Source organism: Henckelia pumila, chromosome 2 (assembly GCF_033568475.1).
Source record: "Henckelia pumila isolate YLH828 chromosome 2, ASM3356847v2, whole genome shotgun sequence".
NCBI lineage: Eukaryota > Viridiplantae > Streptophyta > Magnoliopsida > Lamiales > Gesneriaceae > Henckelia > Henckelia pumila.
Window position 1 is genome coordinate 184,672,688 of NC_133121.1, and position 16,644 is coordinate 184,689,331.

Consider the following 16,644-nt stretch of genomic DNA (forward strand, 5'->3'; position numbering starts at 1 on the left):
AAAGCATTGCCCTCAATGCTCTAAAAACAATGAACATAATGCAAAAACAAACACATAAACGCAAGACGAACAAAAACACAATGAAAACAAAAATAACACTCCCCTGATTTTAGATTCGTCCTCTTCCTTCGTCAGTAACACTCCAACAGGAACTCACATAACGGGGCAACATACTGCATATATAAAGGCGACGGGTAAGGCATAGGAGCCGAAAAAATAAATAAAATAAAGAGAGGGAGGGAGAGAAAACATTGGGTTTCCTCCCAGTCAGCGCTACGTGTATAGTCTATAGCCCGACTATAATTCTCTCATTGGTGGCCAAAATCACGGTGGCTCATCCACCCTCTTGGATGAAATCTGATGAATTCTGCAACTGCTACGTGCTTCACTTCCATGAAGCAATGGATTTATGCTTTCGTACCACTGAACCTGCAGACATTTATCAACCAAATCATGAATCACATCTATAAAATTCACAATAAAGCAAGATTTGGAATTTGGACTATCGCTAACCGACTTAATCATATGAAAAATGACTTGCTCGGCATTCATCCTTAGAACTAACATTTCCTTTTCCACATCAATTAATGCTCTACTCATATCTAAGAAAGGACGCCCTAGAATTAGAGGAACCTCGCAATCTTCATCCATGTCAAGAATAACAAAATCTACAGGATAAATAAACTTGTCTATCTTGACTAAAACATATTCCACTACTCCTCTTGGGTATTTAATGGATTTATCAGCAAATTTAAGAGAAATATTCACTGGTTCAATGTTTCTTATACCCAATTTCTTAGCAAGTGCATAGGGAATCAAATTTATACTTGCTCTTAAGTCACACAAAACATGTTCAAATGAAAATTTTCCAATTTGGCAAGGTATCGAAAAATTCCCTGGATCCTGAAATTTTGGAGTTCATTTATTCTGCAGCACAGCCGAGCACTCCTCGTTCATTGTGATTTGTGTTATATCATTCAGCTTCTTTCTATTTTTCAGCAAGTCCTTCATAAATCTGGCATAATTCGGCATCTGAGCTAATGCATCTGCAAAAGGTATGTTAATATATAGTTTCTTGAAAATTTCAAGAAACTTTTTAAATTGATAATCAAATAATACTTGCTTAGCTCGCTGAAGAAAGGGGAGGCTAGAAACATCTACATCAGCATTAACTTCAAATTTTGAAGTCATACCTTTCTTTTTCTTACATGTCGTCTCAGAATTTTCCACACCATGTGTGTCCTCCTTGGATGCTGAAGTCTTCGTCCTCTCCATATTCTTCCCTCATCGCTATTCTCTTGCTCCTAATTTTGTGACCTTGTCACCACCATAATTGCGTTCACATCCCGAGGATTTTTCTCAATGTTGCTTGGTAGTGATCCGGATGCTCTTGTCGATAGTTGGGTTGCTATCTGAGCCCTTTGAGTATCCAAATTCTGCAGCATTGCCTCTTGATTCTTCAAGCGAGTCTCAGTACCCGCTACATATTTCATCATGATTTCTTCAAATCTCTGCTTCTTCTCAACTAGCTTAGACGTTTGGCGGTGGGGTCTGCAGGTTTCCATGAGAAATTCGGGTGATTCTTCCAGCCAGGATTGTAGATATTGCTATAAAGATTGTACGGCTATTTCCCTTGATTTCCCATGAAGTTTGCTGCATCAATTTCAAACACTTGTTGTTCTTCGGGCTTCTGCACTTGGACTTTATTTGCTGAGGCAGTCTGCATAAGCGCCATTTGATGTGTGAGAGCATCGATTTTTGCATTCAGTGAAGTCAATGCGTCGACCTCTAGAACTCCAGCTTTTTTTTTCTTTTTCACATCCGGCCATCCTACATTACTTTCAGCCATGTTACCAATAATCTTTCAAGAGTCTGCTGGCGTCTTCCTGAATAGGCCTCCATTAGCAGCAGCATCCAACATGGATCGAACCGACTTATCGGCTCCATTGTAGAATTTCTGAGTCTGTTGGCTCTAAGAGAGATTATGTTGAGGACACATCCTCAACATCTTCTTGAATTTGGTCCATGCTGTATGTAGAGACTCTCCTTCCTTTTGCTTGTATGAAATAATGTCAGAAAATAATTTCTTCATCTTTGTAGCAGTAAAATACTTGTTCAAAAAAGTTTGAACAAGGCCGGTCCAAGTAGTGATATAACATACATGCAGATCATCCAACCATTCCAAAGCTTCGCCTTGTAGAGAGAATGGGAATAACCACAGTCGCATTGCATCAGATGTTACCCAATAAAAATTGAAAGTTTCGCAAATAGACAGAAAACGCTCCAGATGAGCGTAGGAGTCTTCCACGGATGTGCCCCCAAATCGAGCTTGCAACTGAATCATCTGAATGATGGAAGGCTTTAACTCAAAGTTTTTTACCTCAACAGTTGGGCGAAATATGATAGATCCATATCCTTCAACTGGTGGACGAATAAGATCAAGAACAGTTCTGTTATCAACCATTTCTTATTCTGGTTCAGATTCTGACCGAAGCTCAAGATTGATAGCTCTCTTAGCATTTCGAATTTTGATGAGCGTGTGTTCGATCTCTAAATCAAGTGGTATGAGATCCTTAGACGATAGAATGATATGCATGCACAATAGATAGTACTTGAAAAACACAATGAAAATAAAAGAATTTCAGAATTTATAAGAACAAATAAACAAAATAAAGTATAATCTCAAGTAAAATAACAATTTTGATATCACAAACATCCCCGAAAACGGCACCAAAAACTTGACCGCTTATTTCTGTATCTACTAGCAAGTGCACTAGGTCAAGTAATAGTAAGTGAATTTAAGTCCAAGTATCGAACCCTTAGAAACTGTTATTAGCAATTACCAAAATATAGTTATCTTAACTTAATCTAGACTAACCAATAAAAGTGATTTCAGTATTTTAACTAACAGATAAAATTGTAACTAAAATTAATTAAAATAAAACCGCAACAAGAGTTTTAGAATTTAATTCAATGATGAGAAAAATCCGATAAAGAACACATGTAGGTACCGAACAAATCATATAACAAGTAGCCGATTTAGGACTCAGATTAAATCTTAATTTACGATTAATTCTCCTAACTTGTTTAAAAGTCTATTTCTAGAACAATTAAACCTATACAAATGTTGACGGATTAATTTTCATAATTCTAATCAAATTCAAATGCATTAAGAATCGTGAGAATTCAGTTTGAACCTAAAACCGCACAATAAAATCAAATACTATTTCTAGTCGATTTAACCTCGTGTTGATTAATGAAGTGATCAAAATAAATTCCTCACCTTTCGACTTGGAATCGATTAACATGCAAGTAAACAATTGGCCAGATTATTCACAAGACAAATTTAAATCCAAAAATCAATAATATAAAACCAAATCTGAAAAATCTCAAGCAAACATTCAAGTTTTCTACATATATTTGTTCGGCCCAATCACGTGGCCTTGATCGGAAGAAAAACTACAACTCAAACTTTGACATAATTCATAATCAAGTTTTTCAACCCAAAACATGAATTCAAAAACCAAAAATTAAAATAAAAAAAGGAAGAAGAGTAGAAGAGTGGCCGCCTCTTTTATGCGAGAATATGCATCCAGAACCCTTAATCAGATGATATAATAACTATTTATAGGCTTCAAATCTTCAAGAGATCAAATCCCACTCGGCCAAGGAATTTCCAAAAATATGGATTCTGCACGCCCGTTTCGCTGGAGCGGCAATAATTTGCGCTCGAGCGAGACAACTTCTGCCACATTTTTTATTTTCCACCTCGCTCGAGCGGAAAATTCTTGCACTCGAGCGAACCATACTCTGGCAATTTTTATCATCTTCACTCGGTCTTGCTCGAGCGGTAGAAACATGCGCTCGAGCGAGACAACTTCTGTCCAAATCTTTCAACTTTTTATGTACTTCCTACAAAGTAAACCAAGAGAGACATTATGCAGACAAATGCATGAAATATAACTTAAACTAATTAAAAACATCAACATTAACACATGAATGTATTCAAAACAACAATAAAACAACACAAAAATATGCATACAAAACACACTTATCAATAGCCAAGACCGTCAGAAAAGTTGGGCATATCATAAAAGAAGACCCTTAGAATTTGAAGTTGGAGAAAAGGTGTATGTAAACATTTCTCCAATGAAAGGATGATCCAATTTTACATGGTTGAAAAGTTGAATCCGATATATGCAGGACCATTCAAAATATTGAATAAAGTTCAAATTTCAATTGAGGACCAAATTCAGTTGTCGAAGTTCAGTTTAGCTCAAATTCAGTTGATCTAACTTCAACGGACTTAATTTTGTCGAGCTACAGCTGCAGCTCCAAATTTGTAACTGACTTATTAACTCGAATTCATGGAAAATAATATCATTAAATGGGATCCCAACAGTAGGAATTCTTCCTATAAATAGCACTTAAATTTTTGATGAAAAGGGTTACACAAATTCTATATCGAAACACACAAAATTAGAGTAAGTGCATTAAGTTGAGTAGCCAGTCGAGCCAGGAGAAGAAGTCACTTGAGTAGATTTGTGTATTAATGTCAATTACTCTATTTTAATTTTTCATCGGGCTCATGTTAGGATTTTTTAGAGTAGAATTTTGCAAGGACGACCAAATTTTTTTTGCAATTTACAGTAACTGGGCTTTCAGTTTTAAAACTAATATTACGTTTTACGTTCTGTTCCAGCATGTATATCTGTTTTCAAATTCTTAATGAAACAACTAGCTACTAGTACTCGAATAATAAAAGAAATAATACACGGATTTTCAAAATAATTAAAATTTTTAAAAAATTTCGGCATGACCCATCTGATTTTAGAACAAACAAACAACACAGACAGCAGTTCAAAATATCTTAAATAACGACTCCCAACGTTCAACAAGTATCAAAACTAGTAACATGGCAGTAAGGTGACACACCGGGCAACCAATCGAAAGTAAAGCGAACCAAATGTTCCTAAGCAGGGAAACACATCCTGCTACCAAGTAAACGAGAAAGTACGAAATGTAAATTCATTACAGACTCTAGGACTGAAAGGACACAGCGAAAAATAAATGGAGCCACGGTCACAGGCCTGCGCCCTCGGGAACCTCACCCATGGGATCCTGCCCCTCAGTCCACTGATACTCGTCCTCTCCTGAAAGGAAGAAAGAAGTGGGGTGAGTCTAAAAGACCCAGCAAGATCATGGGGGGATAACGAGTACTAAATAACTACAAGCACACACTGAATTCAAAATAGTGCGTAATAAAATAACTGTTAGTGCCCTTGATCTTAAAAGTAGTGAACATGCAAAAGATGCGAGTACATGAATATGGCAAGTGCAAGGCTAAGTCAAATAACTCAATAAATTGCATAACATGGTTCTGAAAATAAACATATAAATAGCGAACTTAGATCCTTGAGTTGTGACCCTGTGGTTTCGATCATGATCATGGCTGCAGTGCACTATGCCGCAAGGAAGTCAGGATGTCTCCTAAACTCGTCTTGCCCTGTGATTGGTAAGGGATGCCAAGATTTCTCTCAACCCCACGTTTACACGTCTATATTTGGTAAGGTAGGTCAAGACGTCTCTCAAACCCACACATACACGTCCATTGGTAAGGTAGGTCAGAACGTCTCCCAACCCCACACATACACGTCATTTCTATAGTCACAATCAGTTCATCTCGTTCAAAAAATAATTTTCTATTCTTTATTGGATATAGGACTTAGCAAGCACATGTGAAAGTAATGAACTCAAAGAAAATCTATTTACTCAATGTACATGCAAGAGACTCGATGGTGATTGATTGGGTTTGGTGATTTAGGGGAGTACCAATGCGGAAATCTAAAGCATGAATAAAGAACTTAGGTGAACGGAGCTGCACACTCTACCCTCTTATGACTCGCTAAGGGCTTGACCAAGAGAGAAATCTGTCTGAGACAATACTTTCCCTAACCCCTTGACTTAAACCCAACACTAGTTAAAATGTTCAAACCCGAATAGCAAGCTTTTGCCTTAAAATTTTGCCCTTCCTAAGACTCAAGGCCTAATTCTTAGGGAAAACTCAACCAATTCAAATTCCGCCCGAAACCTCAATTTCCTAACGTTATAAGGTATCCACCAGCCCCGTGCCGTTCTCTGAATACAGCCCCTTACCCTGCTGAACTCGCAAGAAGCTGGACAGCAGCGTGGCCTACAAAATCCTTCTCAACACCCTTCCTCAAACCAACCAAAAACCTACCAAACTGTCCCCCGATCCTCAAGCCACTATCCTAGCGTCAACACCAACCCCTAAGCTCTTCCAAAACCTTGAAACAATCGCCCTATCCCTAGCTAATGCCCGTTCCCGGCCAACCCAAAATCAGCCCTTCGGTTGCTGTCTGGAAAATCGAACAGCCTCAAGCCCAATCTCAAGACACAATCGAATCATCCTATTGCTACCACGTGAACTACGTATCACCCGTGGTAGCCCCTACACCATCACCCCATCGAAACCAACCACAAACTCATGCTAAAGATCGAACCAGCAGCCAAGAACAGAACTTAGTTTCTGCCAAAAATTCGAACATCCCCTAACCAAGTCCCAAAACGCATCCCATTGCTACCACGTGAACTACATATCACCCGTGGTAGCCCCTACCTCACCACACCAATCAAACACCATCAACAACCACAACAGAAATCGAACAAGCTGCCAAAATTTTTTGGAAATATTTCGAAAATACACAAGTATATATACAATGGCATTCAAGCTTTAAACCATAGCATTTAACTCATGAGGGCATCAATAAACTAATTGAAATCAAAATTCCAGAGCAAATAAACATTTCCAGCCGTGAGGAGAAGAGAACAGGGCACGCATAAGCTTGTATTTTCGAAAATTGGGAGGGCAGTAGCTATCAATAAAATGCAACACATAATATTCGTATACGAAATGCAAGAAACGAATCCACAATCTTGCCTAAACTAAATCAAGCAAGAAATCAGAAATCTCGAACAAGGTGTGATGCTGCGGCGTGAGTGAGGCGAGGAGAAACGGAAGAAAATTGCAGGACCCGAGCTCAATCTTGCATCCTAGCTCACCAAGGGTTGATTTTCTCGAGAAAAATCGAACCTAGATGGCACGATGTGAGGATTCAAAGGGAAGAAATGAAGAACAGAACAAAGGGATTCTTTCCTCTCTCTCGGCATGAGTGTGTGTGTATTGCGAGATGGTGTGCGTGAGTTGAGTGTGTTTTAGAATGTGTGTGTGTGTTTTAAAGGCTAGGCTTATACCCAACCCTAGGTAAAAATGTTAATTAAAATTTTAAGTGTTAGACTAAAGAGATAATTCGCATTTCTAAATTAATCCGCACCCGAAATACACACTAGGATTTTTCAAATAAAATAAAAGATCGAATTCGATAGCCCGGAAATTAAAATACTAATCCTCGCAGAGGTTTAAAAGAGAAAGTTCAAGAGTGCGGGAAAAATTAAATTTAAAAGCGACTGTCACTAAAAATTTGAAATGATTAAATAATAGAGAATTTAAAACTAATTTAAGCAATTAAATACCGAAAATTTAAAAATTATAAATATTAAAACAGTTTAGGCATAAAACTCAAATTATGAAAATTCTAGGCGTCACACTTAATCTCTGAAATCTATGATGTTGATGCACTGATGCTTGTGAACTAGTGGTAGGAATATATATATTCTGAACACTCTTCTAGATTCTGATTCCTCCTTCTAGAAGATAAACATATAATGGGATGATATCAATTAACCATGAAAATCATGAGTAAACTGGTGCATAGATTGATTATGTAACTCTGATTAATATATATGATTTTAGTTCTACTCTGATTATATATGGATATGTACAATTTCTGATAAAATGATTTAAAAGCTGGAATATTTTTCTCATTTACTAAGTGACAACCATATCACTCACTCACTCAAAATCATGTTAGATAAGAATGAAGAAGAGCTAGAAGAAGATGAGCAAAACCAGTTCTAGGTAGAACCGTCAATTTGGGTTAGGTCTGCCCCGCTACACAATGTAAGTGGGTTAACTAAAGGTGGGCCGAGATGGGCCAATCCGCGCGGGTCGCGTGCCTAGGAGAGTCAGCCTGCGGAAGGTCTGGGTTGGCCCATGGGCCTAGAGAAATTTTTTTTAATTTTTATTGTGATATATGTATTTTTTAATGAAAGTTGTGATTTTTTTTAATAATTACTTTATATAAAATTTACTCGCACGAAATCAATAATTAAAAATTTTATTAATATGTTTCTATTAATATTTATTTATGAAATATAATTTATAATTAATTATAGTTATTTTTATTTATTTTTATTTGTAGTGAGCCAACCCAAGGGCCGGCTCGCCAAACCCGCAACCCACCTTGGGTTTGGTTGGGTTGGGATATCCAACCCATCGGGATGGTGGGCCGGCTTGCCCTCGACCCGACAAATGATGGGTTTTTTGGTGGGCCGTCCCGCTCTGCCATGGGTTGACCCGTCTGAAATCTCTAGTTCTAGGGCTGGTGAAGATTGAAGTGTTGACTGATCTTTACTTTTGGTTGTTAGTATTTTATCCGTTCCATTTAGACTCTGTATTTTTCGATTTGAATTGTAAAAATAATTGGATTGGGAAAGTGGTCCAACCATTCGGAACGCGAAGCTACATGGAAATTATAAGAGGTTATTCGTAAGTGATATCCTTATATCTTTGAACAAGTAGAACCATCAATTTTCGAGGACGAAAATTCTCATAAGGAGGGAGGGATGTGAGAACTTGAATCTCTGTCAAGGAATAAATTCAGTTGAGGTTAGAATTTCAGTTGAGGACCGATATTCATTTTAGGTTCGGATTTCAGTTCAGGACTAAAATTCATTTGAGTTCCGAATTTCAGTTGAGTACCAAATTCAGTTGCCGAAGTTCAGTTGAGCTAACTTCAACGGACAGAAATTTAGTCAATCTACAGTTGTAGATCTAGTTTTGTAACTGATGCATTAACTCGAATTCATGACAAATAATGACATTAAATGGGATCCCGACAGTCAGAATTTTGTCAATAAATAGCACTCAAATTTATGATAAAAAGGGTTACATGAATTATGAATCAAAACACACAAAATTAGAGTAAGAGCAGCCAGTTGAGCACTCAATAGAGCCAAGAGAAGCAGTCAGTTGAGTGAGAGCGGAATTTTGTAAGGACAACCGATTTTTTTTTATCAATCTACGATAAGTGGGCTTTCCGTTTTAAAGTTAATATTACGTTTTAAGTTCTGTTCCAGCATATATATCTGTTTTCAAATTCTGAATCTCTGAAATCTATTATGTTGATGCACTGATACTTGTGAACTATTAGTAGGAATATATATATTCTGAATATTCTGCTTTGTTCTGATTTCTCACTCTTTAGAGGATAAAAATACAAGGGGCTGATATCAGTTAGCCATGAAAATCATAAGTAAACTGATGCATAAATTGATTATTTAACTACGATTAATATATGGATTTCAGTTCTACTCTGATTCTGTATGAATATGTACGATTTCTGATAAAATGATTTACAAGCTGGAATATTTGCCCGGTTTACTACGTGACAACCATATCACTTATCCACCCAAAACCATCTCAGATAAGAAAGAAGAAAAGCTAGAGGAAGATGAGCAAAACCAATTCTGGAGCTAGTGAAGATTGAAGTGATGACTGATTTTTTGTTTTCGTTGTTAGTATTTTAGCATCTACATTTAAACTCTGTATTTTTCGATTTGAATTGTAAAAGTAATTCGATTCGGAAAGAGACTGTAATTTCAGTTTATGAATAAAAGACTAATTTCTAGAATTTTTGAAATCCGAGACTTGTTGTTTATTGTGAAAACGTTAAATAATGTCGATTAAACTAGACTTAGTTTCGGGGCATTACATAAATACATGAATATTATACCCTATTGTTTGGAACGAAAACCATTTACTCCCCATTGTTTATGATTAAAACCATTTTGGTTCATCTTCCATTAGTTCTTCACTACATATTAACGCTTGGAATATAAAAAATAAAAAATAAAAAAAACATCTAAACTTCATAGAATTAGTTGGATTTTTTTTATTAGTATGACACAAATACACACACAGATTATTAGCGCATGCATAAAATAATTAAAGCGTAAAGAGCGGATAATTTAAATACAATAAATTCAATCGACAGAATACAACCGACGACAGTAAAAAGTGTATAAATACTCTTATACAACCATATCGAAAGTCTTGACCACTAAACTCTCACTACAACTGGCACCGGCCTCACTCCTGGTACAAACCTCCTGGACCATCCAGTCTCAATCCTGCCCCGCCACAAGGCATCCCAAGAACACCAAAACATAGGGCGTGAGCGATTATGCTCAATACGAAAGCAATTATATATAGACAAATATGCAGCATACAAATGACTTCAAAATCCTGGTTAAAACAATCTACTCGGGACGCCATGAATACACAGTACCGTGCTAAGAGTGCGACTCCGCGGGGTACTCGTATATTCCCCTATCAACTATAGTGTCTACTTCACCGTTGTGGTCGCTCCTAGTGATAGCAAAACCAGGGGCTGAGCCTCCCCCAATCCAGACCCGAATCCAAAACAGGATACAAGTCTCATATGGAAACTATCAATACCTGACTCGAGTCCAAAATGAGATGCATGCTCCCTATGGAGACTGTCAATGACCCACTTCTAACGAGATGTAGTCTAGTATAAAATATGCATGTGCTAAAGTGATAAAACATAGAATACAAAGCACATACAAATGCAACATATAAGCATGTATATCATGTCGGTTATCTCGGTCAGTACTTACGTACCTCTAATACTGCAGGCCAAAACCTAGCACACCGGTCTAGATCCCACGCCTACAAGTCCTTGCTACTGCGACTACAATTCAAATACTCATGCATCACTAATTAAGCTCTGAAAGCCTTAACAAAGCTATTCCATAATCTTAAATATTTTTAGGATGTCAAAGCTATACCTGCGTCCGTCGTCAGCTTTTTGCTTTCGATTGTCTCAAAACTTAGGCACAGCTCCGCTACGACGCCGGGATCGCTCCGCTACTTCCGAATTCCCAATAGAACGCCTATAACTCCCTAGATCTGACTAAGACAACTAGAAGCTATAGAGAAGAGAGGAATTTGGTGCCCCAAATGAGGCCTCGGCACCCCTATATATAAACGGAGATCGGACCGTCCGATCACGAACGGAACGTCTGATCACCTATTGGATCATCCGATGTCCCATCCATGATGCAAGCAATGACATCACCTTGCTGACTTTGATGATGACGTAAGCCCTAGCCAGATCGGAGCGTCCGATCCTGCCGACGCAACTTCCGATCGCATCAGAGCGTCCGATCTTCCTATCAGAGCTTCCGATCGGTCTTTTGATTAATTAATTAATTAATCATGATTAATTCCCTAATTGCCTTATTTGGTTACGGGTCACTACAGAGGGCATATCACAAGATGTAACCTAAAACTTGCATATGCAGTAAAAAAAGTAAATTGAATGGAAAATAAAATTTTACATTGATTTTTAAATTTATGTGTGTGTGTATTTGGGCAGAATAATTAATTGTTTCTGCTAGAGGTGTCAAAATGGGTTAGGCCCGTCAGCCTGCCCCGCCATACAAAATAGGTGGGTTGGGTTGGCATTTTTCCAGCCCGCCTAAAAGGTGGGCCGGTCCGCTCCGCCTAATGGTGGGCTGGGATGGGTTGCGGGTTGGCCCGCCAAAACTCGTCAAATTACATGTAGGCCCGTTGGATTGGCTTGCCCCACCACCTAATTAAAATAGGTGAGTTGGGTTGGTGTTTTCCCAACCCGCCTAAAAGATGAGCCGGCCCGTCCTGCCCCGTCTAATGGTAGGTTGCGATGGGTTGTGGGTCGGCCCGTTCCGTTAGCCCGTTTTGACACCTCTAGTTACTGCTCATCGTGGAACTATTCCGCCCCGTCTCTTATTTTTTATTCTTTATTGGAGGATAAACTTATACTACATTTTATGTAATTGATATTGGAAAATAGATTTTATACAAGTTTTTAATGTTTTGTTTTGGTATACTAAAATTTCAATTATCATGGTCTACTAGCTGACGTGACATCAGAAAATATTGATAATATTACATCAAAAGAAAACTAACGTGACATCAAAAATTTCTAACTTGGTAGTTATCGCATCAATAATTAGACTTAAAAACTGAAAATTAAACTTTTCATACTAATTATCAAACTTTGAAAATGTAGGAAAAATAATGAAAGAAAGGTCATTTGAAGGAATAAACCAAATTGCCGATTAATGAAATATAAAAATATTAATAGGATATTCCATTTTAAACTATAATAATTTTTTTCAAACCATTTAATTCTTAATGTAAATAAACTCTTTGTCTTCATCTACTTGTGTAGTACAAATTTGTCCTCAATCAATGGGGACTTGAGCAAAAAATATATAATACAAAAGTTAAAGTGGACCAAAAAGAAGTATTCACAATTCAAAAAGAATAAAAAGTCATGCATCTATCAAATTATTTTCATTTAATGATTGACAATAATTAATTGAAAAGGAAAAAAAAAAGAGAATAAAGAAAAAAAAAAAGAAAAAAGTATGGACAAGCCCATAAAAGAAGGGTGGTGTGCCTTGTTCTTTTGTCGCCTACATTTTAGGTTTGTTGATTTAGGATGGAACCCAACATTTTCAAAATTAGTAGACGTAACCCAAATATATTAATATTTAGCTGGTTGAAATTATATAGTAAAAAATATTTTTAGTGACCTTTCATTATTTTTTTGAAATCTTTTAAACCGCATTTTTTAATTAAACTTAGAAAACATTGTATTTTAAAAGATTTGAAAAAATACTGATGATATTTTAATGAAAATGTATGTTTTACTATTTTATTTAAAAAAACATATTGATGTCCAATAAATAAAATTTAGAAAATAATCACATAATTTGATCTATTTTGATTTTTCGTATTGCAAGCCGTATGATGTTAATTGTATAAAAACCTTTTTTTTTTTTTTTTTTACTTTTAATCCTTTTCGGCAGAATATTAATATGTAGTCCAATATTATTGACGTGTTTATGATATGTCAATACTCCAATAAATAACAAATTAAAACTAAAATAAAAAACTTTATTCCACCAACTTAAAATTTTCATGACTTTTAGACTATACCAAAAACTAAAATTTATAACTCAAAAAAACTAAAATTTATGTGTTTGCATATAACCATTTTGCAACTTTATTAATTATCCCCGTACACAGTCGTGCATTTTGAGGATTAGTAAATTTTTTTGGTGTGAGGTTGCACTCGAACGAGGTGAAGTTACGTAAATAGTTTCAATTATTTTTTCTTTGAAATTAGGAAAAAACAAACAAACAAACAAACGGTAGGATTTTGCTTTTGGATAATTCCAAAAACAAAATCATGAGGGCTACGGCCTACACTCAAACTGAACAGTATCATACCAATATCGGATTCCATTGATTAACAAAAATAATCCTTGGGGAGACACATGAAGCCGATGGACCCTTTTTAATTAGTTTGATTTGATTGATTTTAATCTCGTGAACTGAAATTAATTCAAATTTTTTGTGCTCACACTCCATGATTCTCGTGACATTTGATATTTTTATCTTCTAATAATTATAAGAATATAAGATAGATTAAAGTGAACCCTTGGATGGATCTTATAGCATTCCAAATAAATTTTATGAATGTTTAGCACGCAATACTTGATATACGTAAAATAATATTTGTATAAATTTTTGAAATAATTAAAATAAAATATTATATAGATTTTCTTTATATTTTTTTGGGTTTATATATAATTAAAAACATTGTGCTAATGAATTTATTATAATTGAATTTTTTTCTTGAATAATGAATGTTAAATTAAATAAAATTAAATTCAAAATTTAATAAAAGGATACACAGACTGACAGACAATTAGGAGTTAGGACATCAAAGTTTATTGGTATATGAATATGTAAATTTTTTTGAGGACAATTTCTTGTAATTTAATAATATATTATGGATAAATAAATAGTATATTTGTGCAATAAAAATTTTCAATAAAATTAATTTTATTAAAAAAATAAATTATAGATTAAAATGTTGGTGTTTAATTTGAACAAATTTTCTTTTCTAAAATTTTCAATTATTAATAATTCTTAAAATTTCAAATAATATATATTTATATTATTTATAAGATCAAAAATATAGGTAAGCAATGAAAAGTACTTTCGTAATTTTTAAAATTGTGAAAATTATCCGTAGGAGATGTTTTAGTGGTATTTTTTTTATTAAATTAAAGAAGTATATTTGTCATACAACTCTGCCAAAACGAAATAAATGTATCTTCTGATATACGTTGAAACAAAACACTCTATCGTAGATACAATTTTAAAAAAATTATCACAATAAAGATGGCAAATATGTGTAAAAATAATGTATTCATACTAGAAGTTAATGTATGACAGGCGGAACCAGAAATATCAATCTACATGGACTAGAATTTTAAGTCCATCAATTCAATTTTTTGAATTGAGCTACTCGATTTAATATCAAATTAATCCAAAATTATTCAAAATTAATATATAAAAAAATTCAATAAAAAAATTGTGTCACCCGGGGCATATATCATAGAAAAAAATTTATAATTAATCAGGTTTACTCGGAAAAAATATAATTAACGATAAACATCAACTGTACAAAAGAGATTTAAAAAAAAAATAGAAAATTTGAAGAATCATTTGTTCTTCTTTCTTGATTTTTTACTGCTGAAAAACGAACCAATCCCAAACAAGTTAACAGTACCTTTTGCGATATAAGCTGTTGGAATGTTCAAAACTGGAGCCACTCGAATCCCATTGCTGTTACACGATCTACTGCCATTCTTCTTCAATATTGCAGGCCTTTTTGATGAGCTTGGAGAGTAGTAGAACAGAGGATTCGGACCCGAATTGGATGATTCTTTCGACGAATTCTGCTTCTGGATCGGTTTCCGGACCGAACCCGTCGAGTTGCTCCGTGAAAAAAACTCCAGAGATCGGAGCAATCCCCTCGTGCCGCTTCCGCCGGTGTCGCAGTTCAAGCTCGCGCTTCTTCTGAACTGCCAAAACGGTTTTGTAGTCGTTGTTGTTGTTGTTGTTGTTGTTGTTGCTGTTGTTGATGACGATGATATTTTATGTTCTTCTTCATCTGCGTCGAAACCTGTGGATAAGAACTCGATCAGCCTCTTCTTCTTCGTGTTTTCGGTCACATTTTCGACGATTTCCGGGGATGATTTTGGCTCAGATTGGAGGGTTTGATCCGTTTTCTTGATCTGAACAGGCAAGAGTTTGCCATTTGCGAAGAGTTCATCGGCGGAGGAGATTTGATGGGGAAAATGGGGAGCTATACAGAAATCGAAATCGATGGTGGGATTCAGGATCAGTGGATTTGTTTGAACATTTACGGGGATGAAATCTGATTCTTTGAGATCAAGAGAGAATGAGATTCTTGGACTTATCACAGGGCTTGAGATTTCTGAGTATACATCAATGGCCATCTCTGTTTTTCAAGAATTGGGAAGATTTTGCAGCAGGAAGAGATTTATAGTAATGAGAAAAATTTAATGAACAAAATCAAGATTATCTTTGTTTTATTTACTTTCTAGATTTTGGTTGGCAAAAAGAGCAATGTGAAGAGAAGGAAGGTGTAGATTTGGAGCATGGGATTCCAAGGGACAGAGCATTTTTGAGCTTTTATTATTTGGGTCAAAATAATTTTATCAGTCTCTATTATTTACAATATGATTTTAATAAGGAAAAAAAAAGAGTTAATTGTGAATAAATCCCTAAATCCAAACCTAACTTTTTTATAAATCCCTACAATAAAAATTCTTTTATAAAACTCCCTAGGACCACCAAACTTGGTCAAATCCAATGTTTAATTCTTGTACCCAATTTATGCATTTATGTACTCCATTTATGCAATGTTTGTGCTCAATTATGGTACTTGAATCATCCGCAAAAATGGTGTAACCCTAAAGGATCTTCAAACTAAAATCACAAATCTAGAACAAACTTCAGGTTCTAGAAAAGAAAATACAGGAGGAAGGTTACCACTCTCGTTTGGTACCGAACCGTTGTTACATCAGAAAGGTAAAACCAAAATGGTTCAAAAACCTTTAACTGATGATGAAAGGATGATTAATCTTATAAAAGCAGTATCAGAGAAAAACACTATCTGATGACTATTTTAGAGAGATTAAATCTCGAGGATCTACAAGATCTCGCGGATTCTTTTGCGAATCTCAAAGTAGTAGATCTAAAAATGAATTCTCCTGAGGGTGAACAACCCATAAGGAATCCCCCAAGATATGCGGTTAAAACAGAAGAACCACATAGTGAGTTTCAGGTTGGAGAAAATTCACATCCAGCAGGAACCAGATCAAGAAGAAGTAAAATCCCACTCCATCAAACTCCTTACGAAAAAAATGTTTTAGATCCAATACATCCTTACGGGGTTATGTTAAACCTTGATGTTTTGGACTTCAAAAACAGAGAAGATCTTATAGATGATTGGACGTCAGCTATGAGAATTGCAGCAAGGACATTAA

At 35.6% G+C, this 16,644-nt stretch overlaps 1 protein-coding gene across 1 annotated transcript; it reads right to left on the minus strand.

Moving 5' to 3' along the window:
• Window positions 1-14,790: 14,790 nt before the first annotated feature.
• On the minus strand, window positions 14,791-15,591 carry LOC140879157 (uncharacterized). Its single transcript, XM_073282820.1, has one exon. It carries the CDS (start codon window positions 15,589-15,591, stop codon window positions 14,791-14,793), a length of 801 nt encoding a protein of 266 aa, XP_073138921.1.
• Between the last annotated feature and the right edge of the window lie 1,053 nt (window positions 15,592-16,644).